The following is a 14,883-nucleotide window of genomic DNA, read 5'->3' on the forward strand; positions in this document are numbered from 1 at the left end:
TTCAGAACACACACTCCTTCTCTATGAACACTGCCTTCTTTTATTCTGTAGAGTCTCACCACAGTCTCCATGTGAATGTTGTGAAACAAAAGGGAAGAGACTGATGGGTACATGATTACACTTTGCATATGTTTTCTGAAAACTGTCTATTGTTAGTGCATGTGCCATACATTCAAAATTCAAAGGCCATTACTATGCAGTTGCTATCTGCCCAAACCTTAGGAGATGAGAGCTAAGACTGCATTCTTTCTCAGTGACGGTTCTTGGCCTATGGTCCTTTTAAGGACTATGTAAACTCAGATATCCTTCATGGTTCCAGTGTGGTTTCAGGCTCCCTCTTCCTCTGCCTTTGATCATATCACCCAATGCCCTAAATAACAAACATTTAATGGTATTCCCTGGGTTTATTTTCTGTCATGCTATAGTAAGGTTCCGATTTTTTCTTGCATTTTTATTCTGACATTATTATTAATTTAGCAAACTGCTCTTATTTTTAGATTTTGGTAAAAGAATTTTTAATTTAAGGAAACATACAACACATTTCCCAATATTGAAATGTTATGTGAATGCCATGAGAAACTATAGTCATATGATACTCCTAAAAGATTTTTTCATAATACAATGATATAAACATCCAAAGTTTAACATCCTTGATTTCCTAATGATGGTTTTCAATCGTATTGTGTTTACAGGTTTAATGAACCTAGAAATATACCTCTTCTATATACTGAGCAGCCTTCATAGGACTACAGTTACAGATACTATTTTAGACTGACCGGTGCTTTTATTGAAGGCTTCTTTGTGTGCGTGAGTGCGTGTGTGCTTGGCCACTTCAGTTGTTTCTGACTCTTTCTGATCCTATGGCCCACATCCCTCCAGACCCCTCTGTCCATGGGGTTCTCCAGGCAAGAATACCGAAGTGGATTTCCATGCTCTCATCCAGGGGATCTTCCCAACCCAGGGATTGAACCCATGTCACTTATGTCTCCTGCATTGGCAGGTGGGTTCTTTAAGTTTAGGGCCACCTGAGAAGCCGTAGGCTTCTTTGTGCTCAGTTGCTCAGTCGGTTCCAACTCGTTGCAACCCCATGGACTGTAGCCCGCCAGTCTCCTCTGTCCATGGAATTTTCTTTATGACTTGCTAAATATGATTGCAGTCATGAAATTAAAAGACACTTACTCCTTGGAAGGAAAGTTATGACCAACCTAGATAGCATATTAAAAAGCAGAGACATTACTTTGCCAACAAAGGTCCATCTGGTCAAGGCTATGGTTTTTCCATTGGTCATGTATGGATGTGAGAGTTAGACTGTGAAGAAAGCTGAGCGCCAAAAAATTGATGATTTTGAACTATGATTGTGGAGAAGACTCTTGAGAGTCCCTTGGACTGCAAGGAGATCCAACCAGTCCATCCTAAAGATCAGTCTTGGTTGTTCATTGGAAGGACTGATGCTGAAGCTGAAACTCCAGTACTTTGGCCACCTCATGTGAAGAGTTGACTCATTGGAAAAGACCCTGATGCTGGGAGGGATTGGGGGCAGGAGGAGAAGGGGACAACAGAGGATGAGATGGCTGGATGGCATCACCGACTCAATGGACACGGTTTTGAGTAGACTCCAGGAGTTGGTGATGGACAGGGTGACCTGGGGTGCTGCGATTCATGGGGTCGCAAAGAGTCAGACACGACTGAGCGACTGAACTGAAAAATGAGACTCATGTATGTGTGCTTTTTTCCACTCCACTCTGAAAAAAAGAGGTCTACTAAAAGATGAATGATTGATAGTTTGCCCTAATAGTCCTATTCTACTTCTTCTGGTTGAGTCATTATCTGTCTTTGCTACATTTGCTCCAGGAGTTGGAGGTGGGAGTGGTGGGTTGTAATACAGCATTGCCCCTGACTGTAGGATGCCTTCTGAAGCATCACCTTTCCGCCTCCTAAAATGTTGGTCAATTTGAGATATGGGGTAAACTATAGAAGGGTTTCAAATTTCTGCGCTCCTTTTTTGACATTGGGCCTGCATTTTGATGAAATACTTTTTTCCCTCTTTTTTTTTTTCAAATAAGATTAAACAGGAAAAAGGCAAGTCAAAAAATTTGTTTGCATGTTCTTAGCTGTTGTTTCATTTGCTACTTGCACCTTAAAAAAAAGTTATGTCATTTTCTGTTACCTAACTTTCATCCTTTCCCATTCTTTCTTTTACTTTACCATATGCTTCCCCTATAAAAACTGGCTTCTTTTGAATTGCTTTTCTCTTTTTTTTTTTTTTTAGGTAAGATTTAACAGGAAAAAAGCAAATCAAAATTTTTTCACCTGTTCTTGGTTGTTGTTTCATCTGCAACTTGCACCATAAGAAAAATTTCTGTCATTCTTTGTTATCTAAATTCTATCTTTTCCCATTCTTTTCTTTGTACTCCACACCAATCTTCCCCTAAGGCACTGGCTCCTTTTAATTGCTTCTCTCTTCTTTTTTTTTTTTTTCCTCAGATAAGATTGCCCAGGAAAAAGGTAAGTCAAAAATTTTTTCATGTATGTTTAGTTGTTGTTTCATCTGTTTCTTGCACCTTGAAAAAAAAGTTGTCATTTTATGTTACCTAAGTTCCATCTTTTCCCATTCTTTCCTTTTATACTCCACACCATGCTTCTCCTATAAAGACTGGCTTCTTTTAAATTGTTTTTTACTTCCTTTTTTCTCCTCAATAAGATTGCACAGGAAAAAGACAAGTCAAAATTCCTTTTGCCTGTCCTTAGTTGTTGTTTCATCTATAACTTGCTCCTTTGTTTTCAGCTATCAATGATCATCTTCCTCAACTTCCACATTCATATTATTGCATGATTTCATCTTACTCTCTTAGTTTTCCAAGTGATGTCTGCCATCTTCATGTGTTTCTCAGTTTCCCCTATTCCTACCTCCTTCATTTGTCTTGTCCGAGAAATCTATGTACACACTTCCATTTGTTCAGATAAATTTTATTCCTGACATATCTAATAAGTTTGGATGTTTTAAAGTTTATGATGCATAAGGTATTCTTCAAGAGAAACTCTGGTCATTTGATTTAGACCTCTGACTACTGGCATTAATACCACAGTTCTCTTCCTTTCAAGTTAAGATAGCTAGTACCTCCAAATTGATACTGAAAGTCTCAGTAATGTCAAAAGGTATTACTAACGCTTTTAAAAGGTAGTCATCAAATATAACATTCGTAAGATATTTCTTATTCAGTAAATTTTCTTCTTTTATTTCTCTTTTCACTGTTGTAGACTATTCTTTGGATAAGTGTGAGCTCTCAGCCCATGTCTGTATGTTTGTGTGTGTACATGTGCAAACAATGTTTTCATGTTTATATGCATTCTGATTTGTTTCATGTTAAAATATATATTTTTTTCCTAGCACAATAGATTTTCTTTATGTTTCCCTCACATTATATTTACACTGATCCTTCCATTTTCTTTTTCAGAAATATTGCAGCACAATTTAGGTAAATTTTCTGACAACTTTTTTGCTCCCAAATGCCTTTTAAAAGCCCTCCTTTTTTAATGTCTTTAATTTCCATACCTTTTTATCTGTATGTTGTCTATGGGCTTGACCTTCTCCTGGGTGTCTACACTTTCTTTCCAAATGTTGTTATGGGCTCCTCCTTATTACGTTTTGTCATTTTTTGTTTCCTACATGTCATTCTTTCTTTTTTTATTCCCTCCACTCTCCCCCTATAAATATTGGCTTCTTCTGTCTCCAGAGGCTTCCCATAGTTTTGCTAAGAAGTGGTGAGATAACTACCTGGCTTACACCCAAATGTATTTCTAGAGACACCAAATCTTTGGACCACTGTCACAAGTTTCAAATACTAGGGCCAATGTTTATGCAACTGATGTTTTCCCAAACCTTGTTAGATTACTTGTTCAGTAATTTTCAATATAGTATTTTTTGTCCTGTGAAAGATGAGTCAATTCTGATGTCATTCTTTGGTCAAATGTAAGCTTGAACCTAAGTCTTCCACTGCCACTGATCATACTACCAAGCATTCACAAGTATACAAATACTTCACATGTTTCCTGGCTTTCCCCACCCCCCTACAAACCATTGTGATTATTCTATTTTCACATTTTGATTTGCATAGTAGTCAACTCTTAAATGCAATTTTTGATGTGTTTAGAAACACTTTTCGTCTTCAGAAATGTTCTCTGATAAGATGTTCTTGATAACTTACTGTGAACAATGTCAGATTTGTGATCTCTGAAGAAAAATATTTAGCTTCACGACCAGGGACCAGGCTTGATCACTCAAGAGCTTTTGTGTGGCAGAGTTTTATTAAAGTAAGAAAAGGGACAGAGAAAGCTTCTGACAAAGACATCAGAAGGGGGGATGGAGAGTGCCCCCCTCAATAGTGTTAGCAAGGGAGTTACATACTTTTTAATTAAGTATTACAATAAATCAAAGGAATGTCTCAAGTTTGTGAAAATTTTATCAGACCCACTCCCACAGGTTGCATTTTAGGATAACAGGATTAGAATTTAACAGTAGAAAGATCCTACCAGACCCATTGAGAGACAAATACAGCAGTCTAAGAAGCAGATTAAACAGTGACTAGGTACAGAACTAAATACATTTTATTATTGATTCTGGAAGCAGAGATAAAGGTAAGTTATCAATCAGTCAGTCACTCAGTCATGTCCGACTCTTTGTGACCCCATGGACTGCAGCATGCCAGGCTCCCCTTTCCATCATCTACTCCTGAAGCTTACTGAAACACATGAAACCCAACCCCAAATAACTGTTCTGCCATCTGTTGTTGTTCAGTCACTAAGTCAGTGTCTGACTGTTTTACCACCCCATGGACTGTATCCAGCCAGGCCCCTCTGTCCATGGGATTTTCCAGGCAAGAATACTGACGGGGTTACCATTTCCTCCTCCAGGGTATCACCACAACCGAGGGGTCAGTCGAACCCATGTATCCTGCATTTGCTGGTGGGTTCTTGACTACTGAGCCACTAGGGAAGCCCAATCTGCCACCTAAATGGTGTTAAGACATTAATTTGTCTAACAATATTTTCTTCAATTTGATATTTTATATCATTGATAAGATTTCCAACTAAACTGAAAATCAGGCCTTCTATCATTTAGAACTGTAGGGTTCAATGTATCATCCCTCAAAAGTTTGCCTAAGGCAAAGATCCTCTTTTTGGGTCTTTCCCAATTACCTTGGTGTGGTGATATTTTCATAAGGTATAAAATAAAAGTAAATTAGAATAGAATTTTCAGGTGAAATCTAAGCATAATTCTGTTTTGGGTATGTCTAAAATAGTTTTTTCAGATACAACTTTAGCTTTGATAAATTAAATGCTGGGAAATCACAAATCAAACCTACAGCAAATAATCCCTATTATTGTTTTTATTAGCCTTAAATGTTAGCTCTCAGTTTTTATTTCACATTGTATAAGCTCAGGTAACCCTATTGGTTTCCTTTACTGTATTTAATTAATATTGCCTGAGGGACAGATTTATATGCCTTGTCTTAAAATACCAGTCAGGGGAAGCACTCGAGTGAGGTATAATGTCTAGCCCACAATAAATCAGACATAAGAGATGTAACATTCTTAAAATATAGAAACTTGCTTAAATACAGCAATTTTTATAAACTTTGATCTCAATTATATCAATTTTCATATCTTTTACTTTAATTTTCATTAAGATTCCATCAGCATGCTTGAGACAAGTGCTCGGGGATGGTACACTGGGAAGACCCAGAGGGATCGGGTGGAGAGGGAGGTGGGAGGGGGGATTGGGATGGGGAATATGTGTAAATCCATGGCTGATTCACGTCAATGTATGGCAAAAACCATTACAATATTGTAAAGTAATTAGTGTCCAACTAATAAAAATAAATGGAAAGAAAAAAAAAAAAGATTCCATCAGCAAACCTTGATCTTCAGTGAGCACCAGAAGCTTTTCCTTTTATCCACCAGCCATATTATCAATTTTTGTATAAATTCACTGGTGTCCTCAGTGAGAAATTGAACCAAGGGACGAAGACTCTTTTGTCAATCTTAATCTGATTATTTGGCCTGACTGTTGCCCCAAGTAATCAAATGCTTATCAAATATCTCTGTAATTATTCTTCCACGTAAATAAAGTGGACTTATTCGGGGCCTTTTAATGTTGAAGACCAACAAGGGATTGCTTTGGCCTATCAAACCTCAGGTAGTATGGTATCAAATTTTGCTTTAATCCTATTAATGTCCATTTTTAAAATTATGTTTCTTTATAACCATGGAACAATTTTTCTGTTGAATGAGTCCTTTTGAAATTTCCACCTATTGAGAAAGGAATTTTAGGCTATCCTTTGGCTTCTTTTTATTTCCATATTAATCAATTTAATTAAAAATTGATCTAATATTTTATTAGCATTTATAAGACTACTTGACTGGGAAGCTGTGACCACAAATAAGGCTTCCCAATTTTTTTTTGTTTGTTAAACTAAAGAGTTTTTAGGTTACCCATTTCATATATATATCTTTAGCCACTTTCTAATCTGTTTTTCTCATAGATACCAACAAAATTGCTGTTTATAATGAGACCTTTCTAAAAATTTACCAATTTAAAATTTCTCCAATTTAAAGGATCCATTGTCTGGCCATTGATGAATAATATCTTAGTAGCAACTTAAACCAATAAGACACAAAAGGTGTCCCCACAAGAGAGGACAAAGGATGTAGTCTTCACAAGATCTAAAATGTTTACTCCCAAAAATAGTCTAAGAAAGTAAAGGGCCTTCACTGTATAGGCAGATGCACTGAAAGTTAAGATGACAAAGGCCTTATGGGTTGGGGCCACTTATGACAAGTTCCCTGAGAGTAGGCATGCAGTTAGTTGCTCGGTCATATCTGACTCTTTGCAACCCCATGAACTGTAGCTGGCCAGGTCCCCTTGTCCATGGAGTTCTCCAGGCAAGAATACTGGAGTGGATAGCCATTCCCTTCTCCAGGGGATCTTCCTGACTCAAAGATCAAAGCCAGGTCTCCTACATTGAAAGTGGAATCTTTATTGAGAGTTGGCATAGCCGGACAAAAAGATTGCTCAGAATCCTAGTCTATTTGACTGGCTGCCAAATGTATACCATATATGTACCTTCTGCACAGCACAGGCCAAGCTCTCAAAACACAGAAAAATGAAATTTGGGAAGAGCAGGTGAAACATTTGCATCTCAAAGACACTAGGACAAAAAATGCAAGGTCCTCTATAGAAGAGTGTTTTTTTTTTTCCCACCCCTTTGAAGTCAGATTTCTGAAAAGATGTTCATCAAACCAGGTTTTTTAAGCTATGCTTGCAAAAACATAATTTTGGTATGTCAAAACAAGCCTCAATTTGGCCATTTTTTGGGTGAGATGTCCTTTAATTCACAACAAATAAGTATTTGTAAGTGTAAATTCTGTACTTACACAATAAAATCTTCCCAGTGTGTCTCAACTGAGGATAACCCTCTAAGTGTCTTTCAACTGAGAAAAATTTCTCAGTGTCTTTTACTCTGGCATCTCTTCTTGAAACTAAATTTCTAGGAAAATCTGCTACTGCATAAATTTATCACCACTGACTAAAACTCAGGTTCATCAGTAAATAATGGAAGATTCACCCAGAATCATCTGGACCCTCTGAGGAGGCAGATAGGCACAAGGGAACTTCTATTAGTGCCAAAGCTAGAGATCCTCATGGAGATCAGGTGAAGAAGAGAAGTCTGGTTTTGGCCCCTTTGTTGGTCACCAAACCAAAATTGTTGACTGAAAAACAAATGCACAAGCTAAAAGTTTTAAGTTATGTTTTATTTGGGGACCTTACTCAGGACTATAACCTAGGATACAGCCTCTCAGAGAGTTCTGAGGAACTCTTACAGAGAGATTAGGAAGGATTCAAATTATCTAGGAGTTTTTACTGAAAAAACAAAAGCAAAACTGTAGTGGAACACATCAAAATTACCTCTAATAATAATTTAAAAGCAAAAAACAAAACAGGCATCTCAAGTTAATGCCTTTTTATATATAGTAAGATACAAGAGTCGGGGCTTATTGAAATTATTCCTTTGATATGTGTCCTAACTACTGGGGCCAGTATCCTGATTTTCCTCCATCCTGAATCCCCCCAGTGTACACCATCTGGTTCTGTTGTCTTCATGGTAGGCAACGTTCATTGTTTACCAAAATGTCAGGCAACATTTTTTTGTCTGCAAGAAAAAATTGTCACCATTTTTCCTAGATAAAAATAGTTGCTTCCTTGTTATTTTTCAGGACTTTTTCCTTGTTTTTTTCTTTTTTTCTAATTACATCCATCTTATCTATTTACTGAGCAGTGGAAATTTTATTTTCACTTTCATTTTCTGGTTTTCCTTGAAATTTACATGAGTTTTTCCATTATATTTTTCAGAACAACTCAAGAAGGAAATTGGTAAGTTTTATTTCTCTTTTCAAAAGATTTATTTCCTAGATATACTTTTTCCTCTTATTTCTTGACATGCACCTCTTACATAATCCTATCTTTCCTTTGCCTGCTTGTGAATTTAAAATGACCTTATCCATTTTCTTTTTGGCATCCTGAATTTCTAATAAAATTCCCATATTAAGTCTCAATTTTTTCCTCTACCTTTTTATTCTATCCCTTTTCTTTTATCTTCCTAGTGATTATCATAACTTTGTTATAAGGTTGGTGAAAAAAAAAAAAAGATTGGTGAGATGAAAGGGATTAGGCTAAGAAGAGCGTGGTTATTTTTATTCAATAGAAAACTTCCCTTAACTTCGATTTTTCCTCATGTGCTCTGAGATTGAGTCCCATTTTTTTTAATATATTATACTCTTTCAATTTAAGAACAAGGTTCAGACTCCAAAGTTGCTGAATAAGATAGGTTCCTCCTTTGTTGACCTTTTAAATATTTGCATATACTAATGTCAAGTGTAATCTTGATACACTTTGCTTGGCCATAATCTCCAGTGATCTTAGGTATATAAATATTTTTTTGTATAACTTTGCATCATTGTTTCTTTCCAACCAAAATTATTACCCTTCATTCATTTTTATTTTAACCACTTATTAGTTGATTCAACAAATTTCTCTTCCTTCAGGGCCCTGAGCATTTTTCAGTCACTCAGATAAACTTCATTGATAATATATCTCTAAATCCTATGGTTAATTTCTAAGATTATTCTATTTTATTTTAGTATTTTACTATAAAAAATATTAAATCCTCATGTCCTTTCATATCAGATTATATTCTTCATATTATAGTGGAATTTCCAGATGAAATGAACTTTAGACATTTCTTTCATTGCTTTTGAAATGGACATTACTTAAAAAGTTTCAGACACAAATATTGACAGATGTATGGCATTGTTGGCATATTCTTTATGAAGTTAAGAAAATCTGTTTATATATACATACATGATTGTGTATTTTCTTTCAGAGAAGAAGAAGGCTCAATTCAAGTCTGGTGAGTAATGATCATCTCTCAGAAACCTTCACTGTTCTGTTTTTCTTAGATTCTGCCCCTATGCCAATGGGATAGAATGCAGAAATACAACAAAAATGTTTAGTGTAAGCACAGCAGCATTAGAAGCATTATATTTATTAATATCAATGCTTTCAATAAATTCTCTCTGAAATGCAAGCCACTAATTATTCAGCCTGTAATTCTTCCTCTCCCCTTTCATTCATTTCTTCCTTCCTTCCTTTCTTCTATGCTCCTTCCTTCATGCTCCTATCCCTGCCACCTTTGCTTTTTTCTATATTTCTATCTATCCTCCACCTGATCATTTTTATCACCATGTTTGAATATTAGAATATGAGGATATAGGATAGAAAGAGGAAATTCAAAGGATTCGGTAGAAGAAATAGAGCAAAGGCAAATATTTCTTATATTTGTTTTTAATATAACAAAAAAGACAATGAAAGAATAAAATGATAAAAGTAAGGCTTTTTCTATTTTGTTCTTTTGCAGTATGGAGAGAAACACCATTGTATGCTGGTGAGCAATACAGACTCTGATGAAGAACATCCTATTATCATAGATTTTATAGAACATCTAGTGTGTGCAAAACATTTGCTGAAAATTAAGGAAACACTAAGCATTTATTTCATGAATTCAATAGATAAATCATTATTCTAACAAATAATAGTGTGTTTGGAGCTTTGCATTTTAGTAGTTTTATTATTTTTGATTGCAGGTAACATTGTATTTTGAGTGTAGATAGAATCATTTTCATCTGCTAAAATTTGAGGAATCTAAAGTGAACAATAAGTTATTTGACCAGACTCATCATATACTATATTTCCTTTCAAACATCCTAAATAGATAACAAATATTTATCCTATATGAATTTTGGATGAGGAGAGCATAGGGACAGGGCAGGTCTTCAAGACATATATAGTTTAGCATCTTGTAAAAAGAGGTTCAAGTATATAAAAGAGGCTTTTTCTTTGTTGTTTGCTGTTATTCTTGAATTAAGGAGTTTATTACTATAGTGCTCTGGACAGTTGGACAGCTCTACCTGTCAGACGGTGGATTCTCATGTTCATTTGTTCCTTGTAGATTGGAGAAAAGAAGAGTTCCAGACTGGTGAGTCTATCATAGTCTAAGACAGACCCTGTTCCTTGTAGGTAGTCCCAGGGAAGATGCAGAGAGGTGAACTGGATCTCCCCTGGGTCAGAGAAGCTCTCACAGAAGGGAGACTCTGGCCTAAGCCTACTGATACCCTTCCCAGAAACCTGATGATCTCTTGTCTTTGCAGTAAATCTGACTCTGGATGCAGCCACTGCCCATCCTGCCCTCTTCCTGTCTGAAGAGGGGAGAAGAGTAACCTGGAAAGAACCATCTCAGGAACTTCCCAGCAGCTCACAGAGATTTGTCTCCCTTCCCTGTGTGCTTGGTCAGCTGCATGTCGGCTCAGGGAGATTCTTCTGGGAGGTGGAGGTTGGGGATGCACATTCCTGGGACCTGGGAGTTTGTAGGGATAATGTAGTAAGGAATAGGGGGGTTGCAATGTCACCACAGAATGGTTTCTGGGCCATTAGGCTCCATGATGGGGAGTACTGGGGCCTCACATCCCCAGAAACATATCTTACTCTTAAAGAAAAACCCTGTAGGGTGGGAATATTCCTGGATTATGAGGCTGGAGATGTATCTTTCTATAACATGACAGATGAATCCCACATCTTCACATTTTCCAAACAAACATTTTATGGTGTCCTAAGACCACTTTTTAAACTTGAGTCCTCTGACTCAGGCTCCTTGACTATTGTCCAAGTGGAGTAGAACACATTAATATTGTAATTTGTGTGCCTACCTTTCCCTGACAATTACAATTCTCCCCACTAGACACAAACTGATTCTTTTTCTTCCTCCCTTACTGGTTTATTCTCAAGATGAAGCACAGACTGGTGGTTGCCCCTCATATCAACTCTTATTATTATGCCTATGACATCCTAGTACAAAGATTAGATTTCTTAGCACTCCCTGCCAAATGTGACTAAATAATGACCAGTGCATTATAAGATGAATTATTATCTATGATCTTTGGAATGTGTCTTTAAAGGAAAATCATGTGATGTTCTTATTTTCTTTAATTTTTCTAATGCCTGGAATGTGGCATAATGGATGGATCTCTAAGAACATCTCAGATCATGTAATATTATCATGTAATATGATATAGATGGATGAGAAAATGGAATCACCTTGGGGTTTTGACAACTTTATGAAACTACTCTATGCCCTATTATTTATTACCCATAAGAAATAAAATTTTTCATCCTTAAGTCATTTGTATGCTGAATTTTTGTCAGTTGTGATTCAATTCAATACTAACTCAGTATTAAAGCACCCTCCTATTAAGAATGGTAGCAGATGACACCTACAGTTGAATATTCAGATGAAACTAGAGTTTGGGTGGTAGTTGGACAAGCTAGACAGGAAGACTAGAGAAACTAGATACACTGAGGAGGGTGGTGAAGATGAGGCAGATACTGGGCTCAATTCCAGCAGCAGGAAGAAGAAGGAGTCCATCAAGTTAGGAAGATCTCAAATAACATAATAGCAGGGACAGGTAGATGGGTATCCATCTCAAAAAGGGCCCTTCATGAGGACAAAGCAGAAAAAACTAGACAGATTCTGTTGGCCATGCCTAGCAAGCAGAAACCAAAACAGATAGATAGTTGGTATAGGAAGGACAGAATGTATCCTCAAAAAGTGGATATCCAATATTGAAATTGAGTCTAGCACTAGCTGTCTCCTTGAGGCTCACATTAGTAATACCAAACCAGGAACAATAGGCAAATCTATACACAAGAGGACAAGGCAAAATCTCAGCATGAACTATATAGACCCAAATTCCTCAAACTGAAATGTAAACAAAGTGACTAGTTTTTGAGACATCCAAACAATGACTATAATAAACTAAAATAAATGCTCATGAATTGATGTTGCTGCTGTTGTTCAGTCACTCAGTCATGTCTGACTCTTTGCAATCCCATGGACTGCAGCACATCAGGCTTCCCTGTCCTTCACCATCTCCCAGTTTGTTCAAACTTATGTCCTTTGCCATCCAACCATCCTATCCTCTGTTGTCCCCTTCTCCTCCTGCCCTCAATCTTTCCCAGCACCAGGGTCTTTTCAAATGAGTCGGCTCTTTGCATCAGGTGGCCAAATTATTGGAACTCCAGCTTCAGTATCAGTGCTTCCAATGAATATTCAGGCTTGCTTTCATTTAGGATGGATTGGCTTTAATTCCTTGCTGTCCAAGGGACTCTCAAGAGTCTTCTCCAGCACCACAATTTGAAGGCATCAATTCTTCAGTGCTCAGCCTTTTTTATTGTCCAGCTCTCAAATCTGTATGTATGAAAAATCATATCTTTGACAATATGTATCTCTGTCGGCAAAGTAATACCTCTGCTTTAGATTGGTCATAACTTTTCTTCCAAAGAGCAAGTGTCTTTTAATTCCATGGCTGCAGTCATCGTCCACTTTGATTTTGGAGCCCAACAGTCTATCACTGTTTTCATTGTTTCCCCACCTGTCTGCCATGAGGTGATGGGACCTGATGCCATGATCTTCATTTCTTTAATGTTGAATTTTAAGCCAGCTTTTTCACTCCCCTTTTTCACCTTCATCAAGAGGATTTTTAGTTCCTCTTCACTTTCTGCCATAAAGGTGGTATCATCTGCATATCTGAGGTTATTGATATTTCTCCCTGAATTCTTGATTCCAGCTTGTGCTTCATCCAGCCCAGCATTTTGTAGGATGTACTCTGCATAGAAGTTATATAAGCAGAGTGACAATATACAGCCTTGACATACTACTTTCCCAGTTTAGAACTAGTCAGTTCTTGCATGTCTGGTTCTAACTGTTGCTTCTTAATCTGCATGCAGATTTCTCAGGAGGCAGGTCAGGTGGTCTGGTATTCCCATCTCTTTAAGACTTTTCCAGTTTGTGGTGATCCACACAGTCAAAGGCTTTGGCATAGTCAATAAAGCAGAAATAGATGTTTTTCTGGAACTCTCTTACTTTTTCAATAATCCAGTGGATGTTGTCAATTTGATCTCTGGTTCTTCTGCCTTTTCTGAAACCAGCTTGAACATCTGGAAATTCTCAGTTCACATCCTATTGAAACCTAGCTTGAAAGATTTTGAGCATTACTTTGCTAGCATGTGAGATGAGTGCAATTGTGCAGTAGTCTGAACATCCTTTGGCATTGCCCTTCTTTGGGATTGAAATGAAATCTGACCTTTTCCAGTCCTGTGGCCACTGCTGAATTTTCCAATGTTGCTGGAAGATTGAGTACAGCACTTTCACAGCATCATTTTTTAGGATTTGAAATAGCTCAACTGGAATTCCATCACCTCCACTAGCTTTGTTCATAGTGATGCTTCCTAAGGCTCACTTGACTTCAGACTCACCTGGCTCTAGGTGAGTGATCACACCATCCTGGTTAGCTGGGTCATTAAGATCTTTTTTTGTACAGTTCTTCTGTGTATTCGTGCCACCTCTTCTTAATATCTTCTGCTTCTGTTAGATCCGTACAGCTTCTGTCCTTTATTGTGCCTATCTTTGCATAAAATGTTCCCTTGATATCTCTAATATTCTTGAAGAGATCTCTAGTCTTTCCCATTCTATTGTTTTCCTCCATTTCTTGGTATTGTTCATTTAAAAATGTTTTCTTATCATTCCCTGCTATTCTTTGGAACTTTGCATAGATAGGTATATCTATCCTTTCCTCCTTTTCCTTTCACTTCTCTTCTTGTACCAGCTATTTGTAAGCCCTCCTCAGACAACCACTTCACCTTTTTGCATTTCTTTTTCTTGGGGATGGTTTTGATCACTGCCTCCTGTACAATGTTATGAACCTCCAGCCATAGTTCTTCAGGCACTCTATCAGTTCTAATCCCTTGAATCTATTTGTCATTTCCACTGAAATACATAAAATCTCATTACTGATCAACACTAATGAAAATCTGGAATAAATCTGGAGATAAGAAACAATAATGTTGAACCTCAATTAAACAAAATGTTGTCCTTAAACCTAGAAAAAAGAGACAAGTGAGAATTTAATTATTATTAGTTAGCCTGTATTACCAAAAAAAAAAGAACTATATTACAGATTTTTAATTTCATCAACAAAGTTGGTTTCCTCTCTTATTATATAAATGCACAAAGCTTTGATTTCATATACATGCATACATAATAACTTTAATTTTGCCTTTTGGACTGCCAACCCTAACACATTTACTCTATATGGTTCTTTATAGTATTGCTTGTCTGTGATCTACACCTTAACTCTACCAAGTTTCAAAGCCTGGTACTAATTGACTTTTTTTTTTCTTCTCCATTATTTTTTATTACAGGAGATTAAGTATAG

The 14,883-nt window shown here is 36.8% G+C and overlaps 1 protein-coding gene across 1 annotated transcript in view; it reads left to right on the plus strand.

Annotated features, from left to right (window-relative positions):
* The window catches only part of LOC122696793 (butyrophilin subfamily 1 member A1-like), a 189,234-nt gene extending 177,445 nt beyond the window's left edge, over window positions 1–11,789 (plus strand). Inside the window, exons 5-11 of the mRNA XM_043906924.1 lie at window positions 2,485–2,505; window positions 3,456–3,476; window positions 8,411–8,431; window positions 9,441–9,467; window positions 9,975–10,001; window positions 10,566–10,592; window positions 10,765–11,789. Coding sequence (XP_043762859.1) covers window positions 2,485–2,505; window positions 3,456–3,476; window positions 8,411–8,431; window positions 9,441–9,467; window positions 9,975–10,001; window positions 10,566–10,592; window positions 10,765–11,288 — 668 coding nt within the window. The 3' untranslated portion in view covers window positions 11,289–11,789. The remainder of the gene's footprint in view (window positions 1–2,484; window positions 2,506–3,455; window positions 3,477–8,410; window positions 8,432–9,440; window positions 9,468–9,974; window positions 10,002–10,565; window positions 10,593–10,764) is intronic.
* Window positions 11,790–14,883: the final 3,094 nt, after the last annotated feature.

This window comes from Cervus elaphus, chromosome 7 (assembly GCF_910594005.1).
Source record: "Cervus elaphus chromosome 7, mCerEla1.1, whole genome shotgun sequence".
Classification (NCBI taxonomy): Eukaryota; Metazoa; Chordata; class Mammalia; order Artiodactyla; family Cervidae; genus Cervus; species Cervus elaphus.